The sequence below is a fragment of the Pseudopipra pipra genome, chromosome 8, assembly GCF_036250125.1.
Source record: "Pseudopipra pipra isolate bDixPip1 chromosome 8, bDixPip1.hap1, whole genome shotgun sequence".
Classification (NCBI taxonomy): domain Eukaryota; kingdom Metazoa; phylum Chordata; class Aves; order Passeriformes; family Pipridae; genus Pseudopipra; species Pseudopipra pipra.
This window is the reverse complement of record NC_087556.1, coordinates 921826-942867: the sequence shown is the minus strand read 5'-3', so window position 1 is coordinate 942867 and position 21042 is coordinate 921826. Positions and strand designations below refer to the sequence as shown.

At 51.7% G+C, this 21042-nt stretch overlaps 1 protein-coding gene across 2 annotated transcripts in view; it reads left to right on the top strand.

Annotated features, from left to right (window-relative positions):
- Positions 1 to 911: 911 nt before the first annotated feature.
- The window catches only part of PAPSS2 (3'-phosphoadenosine 5'-phosphosulfate synthase 2), a 29768-nt gene continuing 9637 nt past the window's right edge, over positions 912 to 21042 (top strand). For both annotated transcript variants that reach the window (XM_064662155.1, XM_064662153.1), the window contains exons 1-7: positions 912 to 997; positions 16295 to 16400; positions 18024 to 18259; positions 18985 to 19123; positions 19376 to 19494; positions 19619 to 19732; positions 20245 to 20356. In XM_064662155.1, coding sequence (XP_064518225.1) covers positions 977 to 997; positions 16295 to 16400; positions 18024 to 18259; positions 18985 to 19123; positions 19376 to 19494; positions 19619 to 19732; positions 20245 to 20356 — 847 coding nt within the window. In that variant the 5' untranslated portion in view covers positions 912 to 976. The remainder of the gene's footprint in view (positions 998 to 16294; positions 16401 to 18023; positions 18260 to 18984; positions 19124 to 19375; positions 19495 to 19618; positions 19733 to 20244; positions 20357 to 21042) is intronic.

Here is a 21042-nt window from a genome sequence, read left to right as displayed (position 1 = left end):
ACTGCTGGAATGAAGGACAGAGGTGGAACGGGAGTGTTTTTATGGGGAGGGACATGCACGGCTGGTGGTGGCTGTGTGCTGAACAGGTACTAGGAGCAGCCCAGAGTCGGCTCGGCATGTTGGACCTGTCTGAGAGATATCTGAGAGCACTTGCTCTTCTGGGCACGATGAGAAGTGAGTTATCTCCTCCTAGAGGAGAGGCAGCACAGCGTGCACAGCCATCCTGACAGCCCTGGGCTGGGTGCATGGATGGATGGGTATGGATCAGGAGACAGTGGTCAGAGGACATGTGCCATGCTGGACCGGGCTGTGCGTGCCCAGGTGCAGAATTACACACCCATGGGGATCATTTCTTCCTGTCTCTGGCTCCTGGGCCATCCCAAGGATGAACGGTGGTTTCCCTCCTCCAGCACACTGCCTGTCCTCCAGTTCAGCAGCATCCTGGGATTTGAGCTTTTCCGGTGGTGGAAAATGGCAGATTTGGGGCAAAGCTGTCAGGTGTGGTGTTTCTGCTCCCCTCACATGCTGAGCTTTGTGTGCTGGTAGACTCCTCCGTGTTTCTTTTTAACTTCCTTTGGCATTTTGGCCAAACACTCGGGGACTATCCTCCAGCACTGCTTGGTCTTAGACATCATCATCATCATCCTTATCATCCTCCTCCAGAGGTGACTTTTCGAGTCGTTTCGTGCAGGCTCTTGTTCCTGCTCTCCCTCCCGGAGCCCGGACTGGTCGGAGCTGATTTTAGGGCAGCTTTACGTTGTTGCCCAGCGCTCCGGGAGGGTTCCCCTCGGCCCTGGCCGGGTGGGTGACACGTCCCCCCGGTGCCGGAGCGCCCTGCCCGCTGCCCCGGGGGGCCGGGCCGGAGGAGGCGGCGGCGGGGGCGGGCGCAGGGCGAGAGGGGCCGGCCCAGGGCCGCGCTACGTGTCGCCGAGCCCTTATAGCCCCGGCCCGCCCGGCCCTGCGCGCCGCCCGCACCATGTCGAGCACCGAGCACACGGTAGGGACGCGCCGGGGGGGCCCTGCAGAACCCGCTGTGCCCCGGGATCCCCGCGGGCATCCAGCGCCTCCGGGAGCCGGGCCGGCAGAGCATCACCCGGGGGTGCCGGGATGGGAGGACGCTCCTGGCAGCGGGCAGGGGCGTGCCCGGCCATCCCTGCCAGGGGTGCCACGGGCTGCCGGCTGCCATCCCCGCCGAGGCAGCGGGAAGGCTGAGCCTCGCTCCTCGGGGGGCTTTTTGGGCGTCCTCTGCCCCGCTCCCACCCCGGGGAAGGCAGCCTGGCGATGGGCTCCCAGCACCCTGCACAGCCGGCGCTTTAAAAATATGTAACGCGCGCAGAGCGATGAAAAAATAAGCGTAGCCAGGGCAGAGTTCAGTTAGAAATTAAAATTGCAAATCGCACTCGCAGCCTGAAGTCGCCTTCCGCTTGCCAGCTGCCCTCCCTTACTCCTTGGATTTGGGATGCGAGCCCCGGGTCCCTCCGGCTGCGCCATACGTTTTCCAGGTTTTAAATCAGAACCAGAAGAAATCTTGACGGAAGTCTTTCGGGCTGCCGTTGCTGGTTGATTTTTACTTTTTTTTTTTTTTTTTTTACTTCGTCGTACGTTTTTCAGATGCGTTTTGGGCACCCCGGTAATGTGTGCGGGTAGGAATGCAACCCCAAACCACGCGGAACAAAGCGCGCCTGTGCAGCCGGGTGTTCTTGGGCACGCGAAAACCTGTGGTTTAGGGATTATTTCAGGGAGGGGAGGTGCAAGCTCTGAGCTGTGCATGGGAGTTCTGTTTATTGCTGTGTGACAGGAGAGAGGCATTACTGAACTTCCAGAATAATCCCTCTCCTTTGCCTCCACCCTTGGCTGGAAAAATGACATTTATAAGCAAGTTTGCGGCTGACCTTTGTACGGTGACTGTCAAAACAGATCCTATCTGGGTGACAGTTGTGGGCGGATTTTCGTGTGCTTATCTGCCAGGTATCTGATGGACTGAGAAAAGGCGTGATTTCACTAATTACCAGAGGTTTTGGGGATGGTGATGAAATGGTGATGTCCCATTAGTGATGTGTTGCACAGAGCGTGGAGGAAGTTCTCCCCCCTCACGCAACCTCAGCGGCTTCTCGGTTTCAGCCATCTCCAGCTGATATCAAAGGCACGGGATGAGGGATTTCCCTTTGATAGGGATCCTTTGATCAGCACGATTATTTGCATGTGCACGTGGACGATTTCTCCCGACACTTTCTGTAGCTGCAGCCGAGGCAGTTCCATTCGAAAATGAAGACGGGACACACAATAATTTGTCCTATTAGGATGGGTACAGCCCCCTTCTTAATCCCCATTCTTCGTTCTCCCAGTTGCATGAATCGTTATTACTCCTAAAAATCCCTGTTACTAATAAAATCCCAGTTTTACCACGTTTCCATGACGTGGGTGGTGTGTTAATGTTTCTCCCACAGCCCAGGTTCTGTGAGGCTGGATGTTAGCAGCATTTTGCACTGGCTGAGAGTATGCCAGAGCCGGGATTTGCAGGTGATGTCGATCAGCTGTGAGCCTTTGAAAGGCATAGCAGTGCCACCTGTGGCAAGATGGACAGCTGTGTTATTTGACTGTGCTCCTCCTTTTGTAAATTGAATAATTAGAAGCCCAAGATTTAAATCCGAAATTCAGCCTGAATGCCCTTTGGAGTTTGAGGATGGTTTGAGGATGCTTTGGCTGCATTTATTAATAGAAGCTTCTGGTAGGGTGCAGAGAAGAAAACTTAGATTTATTTTTTTTTTTTGCTTTTGCATGTGTTGTCCTTGAAAATGACCATGGCTCCTTAATTCTGCCTTGTCTGAGGACCCAAAACTTGGTGTGCAGGAATCTCTGTGGCCGGTTAGTTTGGAAATGCTTTGTGCTCTTTGTTTCTGCTCACAACGTTGCAAGAGGCATGAAGTCCTCTGTGTGCCAGGCAGCATCCTCCTGTTCCCAGACCTCGCTGACAGAACACATTTATTACTGACCTGTTTCAGGGCTGATTTTTGGGGGGAGAAGAACGTTCTTTAACGATGACCTCAAAGACTTAATGTTCCTCACACAGCCCTCCTGTGTGCTCGCAGGCAAACCCCAGCTCTCAGGAGCGAGCACACGGGGAAGGAGTTGCAGCGAGGAAGGTGGAGCTGTGGGACTGCCCTTGTTTATTGTGTGGGCTCCTGCACAGCGTGGCATTCAGGGCTGAGGGGTTCTTTTAGCTCTGTCCAGACAGCAGCCTGTTCTCCCTCCACCTGCGGCGTCCCTGGTATTTCCGCAGCCCGGCCCCAGCCTTTCCAGGAGGATACAGATGGTGCAGTGTGCTCCAGGCGAGTTGGCCACGGAGCCCAAAGCCACAGGCACGGCCTGGGAAGGGCTGGCCCCTCGCTGGGGTGACTGCCTGCGTGGCTTTGTGTCCCTGTGGGTGCATGGAAAATGCAGCTCAGTGCTTCTCGTGGGATGGAGGCGTTGGGAGTTCTGTCCCTGGCAGGGGAACGTCCTGAGTTTCTCTTAGAGGTGCTTAGGGCAGAATGAGAGCCTGGCACTGAAACTGCCCTTTTCAGGGTAAGTGTCACAGCTTTGTGAGCCCCCTGCCCTTGTCACGGCATCTCCAGGAATCCCACTGGAGTGTGGCATCCCTCCCACTGGAGTGTGGCATCCCTCGCTCTCACCGGGATGCTGCCGCTGGAGCCTGATGGGGCACAAAGCTGTAACTTCTGCTAATTCACTTCTGTTTGTGTAGGGCTTATGTGCAAATGGTGTGGGCTTATTTAAATTTATTTAAAGAGAAGGGGAAAAAACCACAAGCTCAGATGACAACCCTGAAGAAAGAGGCTTAGTTTCTTTGCCTAAAAACAACTCTCGTGTTGAAAAAACTGGGGCCACGGGGCAGAGTTCAGATGGACTGAGTGATATCCCAGGCAGAGCAGTAGCATATGTACAGCTTCATCAATTTAATTGCTAAGCAACATAGAAGAAAAAGCTTATTAAAAAAACCCAGACTGGGTGTTTATCTCCTCTCAGGCTTCCTCTTAACTGTTGCCTTGAACACAAAGAGCGAAACACCTTTAAAGGTGTTTATTTTCCAAGCAGTTGTGAATAGCTCAGCTATTCACTGACACTTGTCCAGGTGACAGTGCACCCTGATTTTGGGGAATTAGTGTGGCTTGCTCTGGGTTGAATTACTCGAGGAAGAGTTTCTCAGGTTTTATCCAGCGAGTCACAAGCCTTGTTCTTACAGCATGATTTATTTTGTGAGATACAGTGCCTAACTCATTGCACCATGACAGTCAAAGGAGATGGTTTTCCTGCTGCTCATCACGTGCTTAGGATTTCTTGGTTTATATTCTATTATTTTTTTTGCTTTACATCTGTTTTCTTTGAAGATCAGGGAAAGGTGAGGTGATTAACTTTTGTTAACTGTAGCTCTCTCCCCTTTTCTCCTCATTTCTTTTGAAGCCCTTTGCTATTAACAAGTTCCCTTTCCAGTCTGTTGCCCACACCTTGCTGTTTCATTCACTTGGGCTGCCCCAAGACCCTGTTTGGTAACAATATCCCGCTCTGTTGGGGAATTCAGGGAAGAAAAGCCAGAAAAAGTTGCAGTCTTCTAAATATGAATGCCTTTTTCTTTCCGTGGCTGAGCCCTGCAGGGGTTGGGGAGTTAAATAACCACCTTGGTGTGGTCCAGCCCCAGAAGCTGCAAGCTGGGGACCTTGGGGGACCTTCCCCAAGTGCAGGAGGGCTTCTCTGGTGTTCCCTGGCAGTGCCATGGCAGCAGGAGCAGCGGGGTGTGTTTTCCAAGGAGCTGCCTGGACAGACCATCTGCCAGGACCGCAGAAGGACGTGCACGTGGAAAAGTAGAAGGGTTTTTCTGCTGGGGTGGGTGGTTCCTGCCTGAACACCCCTTCCCTCTGAGGAGAGAGGCAGACAGGGCAGGCCTGATCCCTGCAGGTGAGCTTGGAGGGTAATCTTTCGCTTTCCCAGGAGGAACGGTGGCTCTGCAGGACATCTCCATCTCCCGGGGGTCACCAGCTGAGCTGCTGCTGTGGGTTGCTGGGGTGGTGGCTCTGAGTCAGTATGTCCCTCCTGTCCTGCTCCTGAACTCCTGGATAAACACAGACTCCAGCCTCATCCGCTTTTCAGGGTGCACAGATGAAGTCACAGCCAGTTACAAATCCGTGTCCAAACCTGTGACACAGGCAGAGGTTTCCATCCCTGGGCAGCCCCTACAAGAGCTTTGATGCAAGATAAATGATGTTGAAGACCCCCCACACCCCACACTACCCAGACATGTGCAGTGCAGCTGCAGCTTGGATTTAGGCCACGGGGATTTTGTTTTTCTGGAGGGTTTTCAAGAGAAACACTGGCATACTTGCCTTTTTTTTTGTTTGTTTGTTTTGTTTTTACTGGGCTAATGTTGATCCTGGAGGGTGTCTCGAAATAGAAATGAAAAGACCTTGCCTATCTGAAACCAGGTGTTTTAGATAAACTTCCAGCTGTATGTGCCCCCAGAAGATAAGTGGTGTGCAGGGCCTGTGTTAGTGCTGGTCCTGCTATGTCCTGCCTTGAGCTTGTACTTTGGTCACGCTGCTCCTACGCTTTGATATCTTAAAAAGTCCATTAAGAAGGAGGCTGTTCAGTTCAGGTTTGCATTCATGAATTTTCTGTTATCGTGAGCAGGGTGACTACTAATGGTTATCTCTGATTGAGCTCTGAATCACAGCTGGGGGAAGTGAGAAGTAGTTCCTTAATGGTTTCACAGCTTAATAATTTCCAAGGGAAAATTTACCCCGAGTGTATCATTAACAGAAAGGAGGGATGCGAAAAGCCCGGTTCAGGTGTTCTGTGCTGGGCCTGCGTCACAAAATGGGGTGTGGGAAGTTGGGATTTGCCTGTGGGGCCGGTAGTTCCTTGCCAGCCCTGCCTCCCATCCCTCACAGAGCGGGCCTTGCTCCTTTGCTTGCAGCTTGGCTCAGTTCCAGTGATATGTGTCAAAAGCTTTGTTTGCTGACTCGGTGCCAACGTGAGCTTGAGAAAGGAGTTGGTTTGCATAGATTTGATTTGATTTTTTTTTTATTTTTTTTTTTTAGATGCAGCACTTGGTGGTTTGTTGGGATGAGCTTTTTTTGAGCACTGTTGGAAAACAACGGTCTGTACCTACATTTCCAAGACTTTCTGACCTCGAGGTCTTCACGGCCTCTCTGGCAGAACAAAATGTTTTCTTCGATATCAAACCCTTTTTTAGCTTCCCATTGTGGTGCAAAAAAGTGTGTCGGGCAGGAGGTCATTTTTCAGGCCTGCCCAGCCCTTCTGATGGGAAGATCATTAGGCTGTGCTGCCAGAGAGTGTGGGAAGAGGGGAAAAAAACCTTGTTTTAGAGGAGGGTTTTATAGAGGGCTGCTGTGGGGGATCTGAGTTGTGGGTTTGCCTCTGGGAATGATGTGGATGAGTCCCCACAGCCATGGCTGGGGCAGCTCATTGCATCTGCCCTCATCTCTGTAAAGCTGGTCTGAGGCCACGGGGATGGATGTGAGGAGTGTTGAGCTCTCAGAGGTGCAGCCTGAAGTCTGGGGGAGCTGCTCAAACGTGTGTCACTTTTATGTCTTAAATGTTGTGTGGGATCTCGAGTCTTCATCTGCTGTTGGCCTTACTCTGGGCTGCTCTTCCATGGCTGTAAAATTGGGGATGATGCCACCCTTAGAGAGATACTGGGAGTTTTCATCAACTTCTGAGGGACCAATTAACAGTAAACTCCAAGGAAAATGTGTAACTGCCCTTCAGCAAGCCTTGGAATAGCGTGGAATGACGAAGATCTGTGCCTACACCTGGTTTAGGGAGGGATGATGGAAATGCCAAATAGCCCCTTGTTCAGGAAGGGTACAGCATTCTTGGTGCTGCCTTAGGCCAGGCTCTGGGTAACCCCCTGTGCACTCCTGTGATTAAAAGCCCGTCTTGCAGCTTGTAGGGGTCAGGTGCACAGGGAGATGGGTCAGGAAACCTTCATCCTGCCGCCTCCAAACTCGAGTCCTCAACTTGGACGTGTCCCCTGCAGCTCGTTGTGCAGGGTGGCACATTCAGTGGTGTGACGATGAAAACAACCCTGTCTTCATCCAACAGAAATTCCAAGGGGACTGAGGAGGTACTGAGTGATGGGGAGGCTTGTTTGGCTCCATCTGTTGATTCCAGTAGCACCCAAGAGCGGGAGCCAGGCGAGACTTTATGGCTGGGGCACCACAGTTCATTGTCCACCCTTCCACTGGTTTGTGACCCGAGGTACCAGAGGCTGTGCCTTTCTTCCTGATAGCGCTGGATGAACTTCCCTTCCATGAATTCATCGTAATGATTTCTTCCAGCCAAGTGACCTTTTGCCCTCCCCATTTAATCGTGTCCTTAGCGGTGTTTCTGGCCAAGCTTCCCTTCGCTCCTTCCTCCCGCTGCTTTTGCGCTTTGCAAGCCTTAACAGAGTTGCTGAGGTGGAGAGAGATCTCCTGTTGCCTGCTGGTGGCCATCCACCATTGCAGAGTCAAGCACACGGGGTTCAAGATGCCGGGTTCAAGCCTGAGCATCCAGCCTGAGGCAGAGAGAGGCACTGTGAGACCCAGCCTGGGCTTGAGTCCAGCTTTTTCCTTTCATCAGGCTGCTGAGATGTCCTGTAGAGGACAAGTGATGCAGGAGGATTAGTTCTTTTACAGAATCAAGGATTCATTTAGGTTGGAAAAGACCTCTGAGATCAAATCCACCCTGTACCTGATGCCCACCTTGTCCCCCAGCCCAGAGCACCGAGTGCTATGGCCAGTCCTTCCTTGGACACCTCCAGGGCTGGGGACTCCACCCTCTCCCTGGGCAGCCCTTGCCCCTGATTGACTCTTCTGTGAAGAAATTCCTCCTGATGTCCAACCTGACCCTCCCCTGGTACAGCTTAAGGCCTCTTCCTCTCATCCTGTTGGTGGTTGCCCAGGAGAAGAGACCAATTCCCCCCCAGCTCCCCCCTCCTGTCAGGGACTTGCAGAGCCAGAAGGTCCCCCCCGAGCCTCCTTTTCTCCAGGCTGAGCCCCCCCAGCTCCCTCAGCTGCTCCTGCTGCTCCAGCCCCTTCCCAGCTCCGTTCCTTTCCCTGGATTCGGAAATATATGCATTTTAAAACCTGACGGAGCTGCTTGAAATCTTGATCCTCTGTAGTTCCCACTGCTTATGAACCACTAGAGCCTCTCTGAAGGTGCAGGATTTCTCTCCTGAGAGGAATATGTCAAAAATGGATATCTTATCCTATCATTGAGAGCTGAGCTGGGTTCAACCTGTGCTGGCTGAAAGGCTGGAAGGAGGTTCTGCTTTCTGACTTAAGCCCTCTGGACTCACATGGCATTTCTGATCAGCAGAGCTTGTGTTTCTGGTTGTGTCTTACAATTTAGCTCAGCTGATGGTCTCCTTGCATGGTGCTTGGAGCAGGAGTGCTGGCATGTTTTCAGGGACAGGGTGCCTGGCCTGCCACAGTAGGAGGTGGGACACGTACGGGGGTGTATTTACCATAGAGAACCACAGCCCAGTAATTAAATCCCTCAATCTCATATTCAAGTGAAAAGAAATTGATTACCTGTGGATGCAACTCCCACCTGGAAAGCTCTTTGATACCGAGGTTAATGTGTAGTCAAAATCTGTACCTTTGTTCTCCTTCCCTCTTGTCCGAGGGACTGATCCTCAGTTTCCCATTCCCATAGCTGGTTGTTTCTCTCCAGAAGAAGACAGAGAAGTGTGGCCATGTGTTCTGGGTGGGTTTTCCTGGCAGGGGAGCAGTGTTTTGGTGTGCCATTTCCCAAGCAGATGCTGTTGCTCCGTGCAGGGCAGCTCAGGGCTGTCAGTCGTGGCTCTGCCAGGCACAGCTGGATTTGCCAACAGGCTGCACCATCTCTGCTTTTTAACTCGTCATCTGCCTTCTGGTCACCTAATTCCCTTTGGTTTAGTTTCCTGGGAGGTTAAACAGACGTGCTTGATCACTTCCTGTGAGTGTTCAATCCCCAAACTGGTCTGTACTGTGCAAGACCATCATTTATGCTCCTTTCTTTTTGCAAGACTTTGGCATTGAAGGTGGTCCCGCGGCCTTGGCACCATCCAGAGTAGCCTTGTGACAGACCCCTGGCATCAAAGCAAGGCAGTTCTCCCTCTGCAATGTCAAACCTATTGTTTGCAAAACGAGCAGGGCTCATTTGGGAGAGATCATTCAGCAGAACCGCTCTGAATATTAAAAATTGGGCAGCCATGGAGGGATTTCGTGTTTATATTGTTATTTTTGTCAGCAGCTGACTAGACGGCTTTGTTTGTCAAATATTTGTTACCCCTGCAGCTGTCTCTTGGGATTCCAGGAATGAAGATGGGGAAGATTGTTTTTATAACAGCTGGCCTGGCCTTGCAAATTCATCCCGAAAATGCAGGAGCACAGGATGACTCACTAGTTTTTTCTGTGAGGAAATTAAAGTAGTGACATCATCTAATTCCGAGATAAGGGAACGCCTGGGCTGGGAGCCTTCAGAGAGGCAGATTTTAGTGCCTAGCCTGCTGATTTGGACTCACACAGAGTAGAGATCACTGCCTCATGTGCCAAGTGAGCCTGGAACGTGAGCCTGGAACGTGAGCCTGATTTTGTTGATTTTATTTTTTTTTTAAATTTATTTTTTTCTTTTCGTGCCAAGGCTGTACAGAACTTGATTGTGGCCATCCAAGCCATGCAAATGTATGCCAAGAAAAAAATATTTGAGCAGCCATCAAAAAAACAAGGTCTTGCCAAGAGCTCAGAAATTCTTGTGGCTTAAGGAAGGAAAAAAGAAAAAACAAAACACTTTAGCTGACAGCAGCTTGAAAATCCCGTGTGGTAGCAACGTTTGGCATCTCCAACCGTCTGCTTCCGAGCTGAAAGGCTGCTTGTTTCGGGGAACTGGGATGTCCCTGCTGCTCTCCTGAAGGTCTCCTGTGTTACACTCCTGGCAGTGCCCGGGGGTTGAGGTGATGCCAGGAGGAACGGCCGTCAGAGGTGGCGGGTGCCAAGGAGCAAGTGAGGTCTGCTGGGGTTTATTCCCAGTGCTGGATGAAGAAAGGAAGGCCAGTCCTGCTCCCAGCCTGGGCATGGGAGTGCTGGCAACCCCTCAGCCTCAGTGGGGTGTTTGGTGACACGTCCCCGTGTGCTCAGCTCAGGCTGGAAGGAAAACAACGTTGTTCCTGCTCGAGTCCAGGTGGTGGGAGAGGAGACATCCTGAGGGCAGGGAAGAGGGAGGACCACCAGCATGGGAAGCAGGAGGGTGGATACCATGATGGGAACACCAGCATGGGAAGCAGGAAGGTGGATGGCACAGTGGGAACACCAGCATGGGAAGCAGGAAGGTGGATACCATGATGGGAACACCAGCATGGGAAGCAGGAAGGTGGATACCATGATATGAACACCAGCATGGGAAGCAGGAAGGTGGATACCATGATGGGAACACCAGCATGGGAAGCAGGAAGGTGGATGGCACGGCAGCAGGTACCACTTCCCTGTCCAGGCCTGCATCCTGAGAGGTTAAACAGGCAAAATTTCCAGGGTAGCTCCGTCTTGGTGGGGTTTTCCCCTGGGAAAGAAGGGGATCAGTTTGAAGCGTTTACTGCCTTAGTCCATTAAATGAATGTTTGGGAAAATCCATAGGTTTAGGGTTACAGGAGCTAAATCAAGACTTAAGAAATGCTGAGGTTTCTCCATCTTCTGTATGGTCATAATTAAATCTTTGTTTCCACTGGCAAAAACCACCCTTTTGCCTCTCTTCCTCCTTCTGAGTATAATCATTTTGCTCTTCTGCAGCGAATGTCTCTTTTCTAGAAGGTTCTTTCCCCATTGTTGCTGATGGATTACAGTATCACCCTTTTGCCAGAGCACCCAGTGGGAGTTGCCCTGCTAGAAGAAATTCATTTTTACCAAAAAAATCGATGAACTTAATTTTTATGCTTCAAATTCAACTGGTAGGGCAAAAGATCTTTTAAACTTGGGGGTTTTTTTCAGTTCAGGTGGCAGAATTTGGGAGGGGATTTTTTAACAGTAAGTTAGATCCATCTCCAGAGGCTTAAGCAAGTGTTTTATTTCAAAGTCATGGAGTCACAGAATCTCCTGAGCTGGAAGGGACCCCCAGGGTCCTGGAGTCCAGCTCCTGGTCCCAACAATGCCACCCTGTGCCTGTGCAAGTGAAAGCTTGCTTGGATCATTTTATCACTTGAAAAGCCCGTTTTACCATTTGCAAATAGGATCAGCTGAAAACCTTTTGAAAGCCTCTGTTTTTATTTTGACCTTGTTTTTCCCTTCCTGGAGACATGTCCAGGCTGCGGGACCGAAATAGGGTGTGTGTGAAATGCTTGACTGGAAAGAAATGAATCATATTGCTGGTGCAGTGAGCTAGCCCTATAAATAAAGATGCAGCTGGGGGAGTCCTGACCCTCCCCTGGCTGTTGGGTCAGGGTTTCCCTGGGGCTGTGAGCGCTGCCAGCTTCCAGCTGGATGCTCAGAGGAGGAGTGAGCCGGACGTGTGACTAACGTGCCCTTAATAGCTCTTCTCGGCTGATCGTGTTTTCAGGAGGGAGTCCCTCTCCAGAGTGGGATGCTGCTGCAGCCTGCTGTGAGCTGTGGCTCCTGGACAGCTTCCAGAGCCCTGCCTGTGCCAGCTGCAGCAGGCAGAGGTGCTCCTGTGGCAGCAGGGGGTGAGTTGAGGGCACAATGAGTGCGTTGGGTTGGACCTCCTCGGCCGTCGCGATGTCCAGCTCGGCTTTCTCATGGCAAACCTCCTTCTGCAACATCACAGAGTGGCTGGAGAGCAGCCAGGCAGGAAGGGAGCTGGGAGTGTGGATGGACAGGAAGCTGAACAGGAGCCAGAGTGTGCCCAGGTGGCCAAGAGGGCCAATGGATCCTGGCCTGGCTCAGGAACAGTGTAGCAGCAGGAGCAGGGAAGTGATTCTTGGCCTGAACTCAGGGCTGGTGAGGCCACCCCTGGAGTGCTGTGTCCAGCTCTGGGCCCCTCAGCTCAGGAAGGACATGGAGGGGCTGGAGCAGGTCCAGAGAAGGGCAGCAAGGCTGGGGAAGGGACTGGAGCACAAGTGCTGTGAGGAGAGGCTGAGGGAGCTGGGGGGGCTCAGCCTGGAGAAGAGGAGGCTCAGGGGAGACCTCCTCACTCTCTGCAACTCCCTGACAGGAGGGGGGAGCCAGGGGGGGGTTGGGCTCTTCTCCCAGAAAGCAGCAGTAGGACAAGAGGGCTGGGTCTTCAGCTGTGCCAGGGGAGGGTCAGGTTGGATATTAAGAAAAAATTCTTTCCAGAGAGGGTAATCAACCATTGGAATGGGCTGCCCAGGGAAGGGGTGGATTCTCCGTCTCTGGAGGTGTTGAAGGTGAGACTGGATGTGGCATCAGTGCCATGGACTGGGAACCACAGTGGGGCTGGATCAAGGGTTGGACTTGATGATATCTGAGGTCTCTTCCAACCCAGCTGATTCTGTGATCAGAGAGCTCTGCCTTCTGTGGGTGGCTGAGCAAGGGATGGCCTGAGGATGTTGTGTGCACTAAGAGGGTCTGTTGGATGTCCTGCTCAGCTCCTGTCTCTTCTCTTTACCTTCCTCTCGGCTGTGGCACGTGGCACTCGCCCCCAGTTCTCACCCTGGTCCCACTCATGATGCAGGGGTTGGTTAAAGAAGTGGGGATGTGGGGGCAGGAGCAGGCACTGCCTAAGGAACAGAGTTTATAAATACTTGGGTTTCGAGTGGAAGATGGGTAAACAACCATATAATTTGTTTTGATAACCCTAAACACAAAAGGGCAACAAAGGAGCGGCTGAGGGAGCTGGGGGGGCTCAGCCTGGAAGAAGGAGGCTCAGGGGGGACCTTCTGGCTCTGCAAGTCCCTGACAGGAGGGGGGAGCCGGGGGGGGGTCAGGCTCTGCTCCCAGGGAACAAGGGACAGGAGGAGAGGGAACGGCCTCCAGCTGTGCTGGGGGAGGTTTAGATTGAATATTAGGAAATTTTCTTTTAATGGAAAGCGTTGTAAAGCATTGGAACTGGCTGTTCAGGGAAGTGGTGGAGTCACCATCCCTGGAAGTGTTCAAGAAAAAGTGGGCACTTGAGGATGTGGTTTAGTTGATAGCTGGACTTGATAACCTTAAAAGTCTTTTCCAGCCTTGGCAGTTCTACAATGTTGTTTGTCTGGTGCATTTTCTGTTATTTGTGCAGTGGTTCTGCTCCCAACAAACATCAGCAGTGGCTGGGAGAGGTCCCCCAGCCCTTGTGCCCTTAGCTGTCAGATGTGTTGTCAGGGAGCATCTTCTCCTCTCATCTCCTGAGAACAGTCACACACAGCCTTTGTGGGCAAGGACAGCTACTCCCCTCCAGGCCAAATACTTCAGGAAGGGCTGAGTTTGCTTTTCTGGACACTGAATTGGAGCAGAGGACACTGATGGTTTCTGATTTCCAAGAAGACTCTCTTGTCTCAGAGCTCCCATCTCTTTATTCAGGAGGAGCACTAAGGACAAACCTCCTGGCTCTGCCTGCAACCTGCTTTCAGAAAGCAGGGGAGCATCTTGTCCCATCAGGATGGTTGATGAAAAGCTTGTTTGCTTTGGAAACCAGGTGAGGAGACACTTGGTAGTTAGCTTAGTTAAACCTGATCTTAAAGAGCCGAGATCTTGGTGTCTCCCAGTTTGCCAACCTCATGGAAGGGTTCAGTAGGAGGGAAGACCAAAAGCGGAGTTCAGATTTGGTTTCTTGGTCCACTGCAGCCTCAGTTACAAGGTTTGGAGTGATGTCTTTATTTTTTCCCAATTTCCTGGATGAGCTAAGATGGGGTGGGCTGAGCACTGACATCATCCAGACAGGCCCAAACAGCAGTTTTTCAAGGAAAGGGGGAGAGTGTGGCAGTGTCCTCTTTAACCATCTGTCTGGCAGAGGCTGCACAGCTCTTCTTTGGAGACCTGCTGGATCATTTATTGCCTTGTTTGGGACTGAATTATAGGTAAGAAGTTCCTCTTCCAAACCTCACTTCCTTGATCTAGACTATTCCAAGACATGCTGACCAGTGTCCCTAAATTGTCCCTGCTGTAGGGCCCAAAATGCAGGTGTGTGATGATTGGATTAATTGTTTAAATATGTTTGATTTATGATGACAAGGTTAAAACCCTGAGAATAAAATCAGTAGGACAGCCCTGCATCTGATTAAACCCTGTTCATCCCTTCTCTCTGCCTCCCAACCATCTTGCAGGACGTGCCCTTCCTAGGTGAAATCTCTCCAGGATTTGCTCTCAGGCCACTGATGCTTATTTTTCCTGGTGCCTTCACTCCCTTCCATCTTGTTTCAGCTCTGGCTTCCCAAGCCACTTCAGGGCTGCTGAATTATGAAGTGGGAAGTCCATGTTTCCCACTGAACAGCCCATTCCCAGCCAAGGAAAAGCCTCCAGCCCAGCCATCCAGTTGCTCAGGGTTAAGAAGAGTTTCCCAGGACAATTATTAACAGAGCTGGAAAATCTGAGGGCTTGGTACCACCTGGAGCTGCCGGCAGGAAGGAGAGGTCTGACAGTGTTGCTGAATTGCAAAAATGCCCTCAGTGATGCCTCCCCAAGCTCCCAAAAGATGCCAGTGTGCAAAACAGCAGGTCTGAGATGCGCTCCCAGCGCAGATTTCTGGCACAGCAACATGTGCTCACAACAGGCTCGTTACGTCAGCCCCGGAGGAATGTGTCAGATCCTGCGCCTGCCCGCGGTATCGGGGCTCATCTCCTGCAGGACACAGCCAGCACATCAACACTTTGCAAAGGCTGCAGTCCCTGCTGATGCAAAAGAGAGATTGGAAGTGTGCAGGTTCGTTTCTCCATGTGGAAATATCAGTCTTGCTCGTTCACATCAGTCCTTTGGTCTCTGCTGGAGCCTGAGCCCCAGGGACAGGTGGAAACGGAACCATGGTGTTGCTGTCTCACCTTGGCAAGCTCAAAAAATGTTCTGACTTTTGACAACCCCCCTGCAAAAAAAACCCCACGAAAAACAGCAGAACAGAACAAACCACAAAAACCAGATCTTGAGCTACTTATCTTTTATTCTCTGAGTCACAGGATGTGCAGTGTTCACTCGCTTTTTCAGGGGCAGGTCTAGAGCTGTTTTAAGTTTTTCATCAAATCCCAGACTGGTTTGGGTTGGAAGGGACCTTAAAGCTCATCCAGTTCCACCCCCTGCCATGGGCAGGGACGCCTTCCAGGTTGCTCAGAGCTCCATCCAGCCTGGCCTTGGACACTTCCAGGGATCCAGGGGAAGCCACAGCTTCTCTGGGCAACCTGTGCCAGGGCCTCCCCACCCTCACAGGGAACAATTCCTTCTCAGTATCCCATCTAACCCTGCTCTCTGGTAGTGGGAAACCATTCCCCCTTGTCCTGTCACTCCAGTTCCTGATGAACATTCCCTCTCTGGCCTCCTCTGTAGGTCCCTTCAGATCCTGGAAGGTGCTGTGAGGTCTCCACACAACCTTCGCTCCTCCAATATACATCTTTCTCCAGGATATATTTATATCCTTGTTCTCTCCTGCTCCTTTCCATTGGATACCTCAACTAGAAAGATGATCCTTGCAATGAATAAGGTCTTGCAGATACTTTATGTGCACAATTCCTCGTCGAGCTGCTGCTGCTGGAGCTGCAGGGGCACAGACAGGCTGTTCCATCTGCATCCAGCGGAGAGGCCGGGGTGGGCAACATTAGGAAGCACCAAAATTCAGGCCTGTGGCTCAGCGTTGTGCCAGTCCCTTGTTTGCTCTGGGAAGTGCCCACAAACCCCCCAGGTGTTGTTCCCCTGCCTCCCATGGCCGTGTGTCCCTGGCGTCGCTCAGCTCGGTGGGGCTGTGCCGCCGTCTCCTGCCCCGGTTCTTAACGGCCAACTTCTGCCAAACACAGCAGGTGAACGAGCACCTGAAGTTGCCCCTGTTTTGCAAACACAGTTAAAATTATTGGCGAGTCTGTTTGTGTTTTAAAATGTGGAAAAGGCGGGGGGGTGTCTCTGTGCCTGGGCTCTGTGTCCTCCCTCCCCTCCCTGGCAGTGCTCCTGCAGCAGAGCGAGGCGCGGGCACCGAGGCATCGCCACCAGGAGCACTCTGGGCACAGGCACAGAGCCTTCAGCAGATCACTCTGTGCTGCTGGGACACAAATCCAACTTACACCAAAGTTTGCTGCGTGGCTCGTTGATGAATTTGTATTTCTCTCCCATCTGTCAGTCCCAGCAGAAGTTTTCTTTGTTGCTCCCGGTACGAAAATGCTTTGCTTTGTTTTCCTCAGGGATCAACCAACGTGGTTTACCAAGCCCACCACGTGAGCAGGAGTAAGAGAGGACAAGTTGTGGGTACCAGAGGAGGATTTCGAGGCTGCACCGTTTGGCTGACAGGTACTTTCAGCTGGGTGTGAGAGCGTGGCGTCCCCTGTGCAACTCCCTGCACGAGCGCGGCTCGGAGGAGGGGATCTGGGATCTGCAGGAAACGTCAGCATTCCTTGGGAGCTGGGAATTGCAAAACATTCACACGTGGGAAACACAGACACGCGGTGCTGGCGCAGCAAGATGTTCTCCCTGGCAGCTGCTGCCCAGAACTGGTGTTTTGATGTATTTCCCAGCTGTTATCAGGCTCCTTTGAACACGTCAGAGGCCCTAAGGGGAGCACTTGTTGTTCCCAGGTGTGTAGCTGAGGAAGCCTTGGCTCAACCCCAGCCAGTCCTTGGCAGTGAAACGTGCCCAGGGCTGTCCAAAATGCGGATGTTTTCATTCAGGGGCGGTGGGAAGTCTACTGGGACGTGCAGGTTTGCTGTGTGTAAGGCAGCACAAGGCAGTCACCTTGTCTGGAGAGTAAATACTCCCAGCCAGTCGCACTGGAAGAAATTCCTTGCTTGTGTTTTGTTGCCCTTCTCTTCTGCTTTGAAAAATAAACTCATTGTTTGGGGATTAGGGGCTGCTGGAAGTGACAATTGCATTTCTCATTTCTAATGTTTAGACAGCTCTGTCTTTTGCCACTTGTCCAGTTGTTCCTTTGCTTGTTAAATATTGGCATTTTTGTTGATGGAGGATGTTGAAGGACGTGCTTGGGAGGGTTTGTAAAGCCATTCTGATTTGCCTTCCTGTCAGTTTAGGTGGTAGATGTTGGATTACAACACATTTCTGTTTTGTTCTCCTCTTCAACTTCAGTTCAATTTCAAAAAACCTGTCCAAGGCAATTTCCTTCTCCTTAGAGTACCACACAAAAAACCTTGTGTCTGAAAGGTTTGAGCTTCTCTGGCTTGTGATTATTCTTTGAAATATGCACCTGGAGAAGGAGTGTCTGTGGATGCAGAGGGGCCATTGCTGCTGGGGCCTGTCCCACCCCACACAGTTGCCACAAGAGCCTTTCCTTGGGTTCAGTCTGGAAGAGCAGTTGGCTCTCAGTGGGAACAGAAGGAGGAAGAGGAGGCAACAGCACCCTTCCAAACTTCCCCTACTTCCTGGTGCCTATTTGTCCCACCACAGCCCAGCAAGAGGTGCTTTTGCAGCACTGCTGGGTTGAGCCCCTCCAGACATTGAGATGTAGCAGCTTTTCTCATGGCAAGATAAGGGGGCTTGGTCTTAAGCTCTGCCAGGGGAGGTTTAGGTTGGATATCAGGAAGAAATTCTTTACAGAGAGGGTAACCAGCCATTGGAATGGGCTGCCCAGGGAGGAGGTGGATTCTCCATCCCTGGAGGTGTTTAAGGACAGACTGGATGTGGCATCAGTGCCATGGGCTGGGAACCACGGCGGGGTTGGATCAAGGGTTGGACCTGATGATCTCCAAGGTCTTCTCCAACTCGACTGATTCTATGGTTCTATCATTAATAAGAAGGGTTGACCCAGGTGTGCTAAAAAGATGAATCCAACTTCCCTTCCTCATTCCTTCCTGAAGTACCTTCAGACAGAAGGAGTCTCTCTGCCAGTGTCCCAGGAGGTCTCACGTTACCCCCTCACTCTTTCGCCCTCACACCTGACCCTGGCTGCTCTGCCTCCAACAGGCCTTTCTGGAGCCGGCAAGACAACCATTGGCTTTGCCCTGGAAGAGTACCTGGTCTCCCATGGCATCCCTTGCTATTCCCTGGACGGCGACAACGTCCGGCACGGCTTGAACAAGAACCTGGGTTTCTCGGCGTCGGACCGCGAGGAGAACATCCGGCGCATCGCCGAGGTCGCCCGGCTCTTCGCCGACGCGGGGCTTGTCTGCATCACCAGCTTCATTTCTCCTTTCACCAAGGTACCTCCCCGCAGCACGGCCTGCCCTCCGCCCCGGGATCGTTCCTGGGGAAGGGGGGTTTGCACAGAGCGCTTCCCAAACGATGCTTCTGCCCACTGCTGCTCTCTTCCCTCGTCAGACAGCTGCGCACCGTCGGTTTTAGGGGGGCGGTTTGACGTGGTACAGATTGATGAAGAGCTAAGAGGGGTTTAAAATGTCCCTGCAGAAGGCAGAAACGAGGCACAGAAGCAATAGCCTATCCTAGAGAGAGTTATCTCTGCTCATTTGGAATAAGATGTGATTGTGGGGTTTCTTGCTTCCTGAGAGGACTGAGTAGCTGCTGTTATCAAGCTGCTGCAAGCAGTTCCTATTTTCATAGGACCACAGAATCATTAGAGGTTGGAAAAGACCTCTAAGATCATCAAGTCCAGCTGTTTTTTTGGCACAGGGCAGATAATTATTCACAATCTGAAGTTCTGCTGTCCTGCTTCACAAAAAGATCTTGGGGTTTCGGATGGAAAAAGCTGAAAACAGAACGAGCTCGTAGATTTGTACAATTTTTTTTCAAGTATCTTTAAAGAAAAGGAGGGAAGGGAGATGAAAAACCCTTATTAGAATTAGTGTAAATTTAATAAATCTGTAGCAGAGACACATTTGCCTGTGTCAAATTCCAGGACACATCATGTAGCAGGAAGGTGCTTGCTGCAGTTTGGACACACAGGATTTTCCCATCTGTCTTCTAACAGGATCGTCAAAATGCACGGAAAATTCACGAGGCAGCTGGACTTCCTTTCTTTGAAATCTTTGTAGATGCTCCTTTAAATATCTGTGAAAGCAGAGATGTGAAGGGTCTGTACAAAAAGGCAAGAGCTGGAGAGATCAAAGGTATGGAGGAGCGAGGTCTTATTTTGCCTTTACTTTCCAAAGCATTGAACACCTCGTTGCACGTAGAGGTGGGTTTCTAAAGGCTCTTTGTGGAGCACAAGAGGATCCTGTTTCCCTAATCTTGCTGTCACAAGTGTCACTTGTCATACCCAGCATGGTTGAATGCCTGCTGGTTGTTTGTACAGCGCTGTTGGCTCTGGGGCGCCGAGTATAATATTAAATAAATTGAATTTGGGGTTTAATTGCCCGCAGGATTCACAGGGATTGACTCAGAGTACGAGAAGCCTGAAGCTCCTGAACTAGTGTTGAAAACGAATGTTGCATCAGTGTCTGAATGTATCCAGCAGGTTGTGGAGCTCCTCCAAGCACAGGTAGGTCGTTTTTATGCCACTGTCACCAGCAGATTTGGAATCCTGCTTTGGGACATGGACTTTTTGATGTGCACATAAAACCCAGTGTGTTTCTTACAAGTGCTGTCTCTTCTCTGTCTTTCAGAATATCGTTCCCTGGGGCTCAATTAAGGATGTTCTTGAGCTGTTTGTGCCTGAAAATAAGCTCAGCAGTGTCCGAGCTGAGGCAGAGAAGCTGCCATCCGTGGAGATCACTAAGGTACTGTCAGGGTCAGGGGTTCTGTCATTCTTTAGCTGTTCCACGGGTCGAAGCTTCCAGGAGAGTGTTGCCAGAGGGGCCTGTGTTCCTGTGATGGCCATGTCCCTTTCTGGCTGTGGGTTGTGGTGAGCTGAGGTGTGATCCTGACCCTCAGCTGTTTTCTGCTGTGTCTCTGCCCTGTGCTGGTGGAAGTCAGGGCTGTCAGTCCCCTTTGTTGTGTTAATACAGTCCCACAAGTTCACACTGACAGGTTGGATATGAGGAAGAAATCCTTTCCTGTGAGGGTGGGGAGGCCCTGGCACAGGTTGCCCAGAGAAGCTGTGGCTGCCCCTGGATCCCTGGAAGTGCCCAAGGCCAGGTTGGACGGGGCTTGGAGCATCCTGGGCTAGTGGGAGGTGTCCCTGCCCATGGCTGGGGGTGGAGCTAGATGAGCTTTCAGGTCCCTTCCAGCCCAACCCATTCTGTGACCCTACAGGAGTGTGACAGGGGTGCCCTGTGGGTTTGTTTTGCAGCTGGATCTGCAGTGGGTGCAGGTGCTGAGCGAAGGCTGGGCCACTCCGCTGAAGGGCTTCATGCGGGAGGCAGAGTACCTGCAAGTGCTGCACTTTGGCACCCTGCTCAACGGTATGGATCCCCACTCCCTGTGGGAATGCTGGCCTGGGAGCCACTGTGGGATGGCATTCTCACCCCACAGAGCACCTTCATGCTTGGCCTGCTCTCATCTCCTGTGTTAAATGCAGGGGCTCCTGAAGGTGGCCGAGGTCACGGCCCTGGCTCACAGCTCTGACACCCTGCAGGCATTTCAGGGACCCTTGTGTAGCTCTTTCCACGCTTGGTTATACCAGGGTAAATAGAGATGCAACCCCGAGGCCAGGCTGGGCTTGGAGGTGGGAGGAGAAGGCACCTGTTCCTTGGAAACAGGAGCAGAGCCTGATTTTTCTCCCCCCACCCCACTTCCCTGCTTATCCAATACGGTAACTTGAGACGACTCAGATTTCTCTATCCATTGGCAGCATGTGCTCCATCCCTGGAAAAGGCAGGGAGTGCTCAGGTTATGATCATCCACAGCTGAGAGAGGGGCATGGATGTTCCCATCCAGTTTCTCAACTGTAGATGCTGTCACTGTGACCTCACTTAGGGGTTTGTAGACCTGGTAGTGATCTCTGCCCTCAGGGATCTGGGATCTTGGTGAGCCTTTGAGCCTGGCCTTCCCTCTAGAAGATCCCATGGTCAGCTGGAGCAGTGACTCCCTGCTGTTATTAGGATTTGTGCAGCAGAGTCAAAGCCCAGGGCTGCTCCCTTTGGACTGG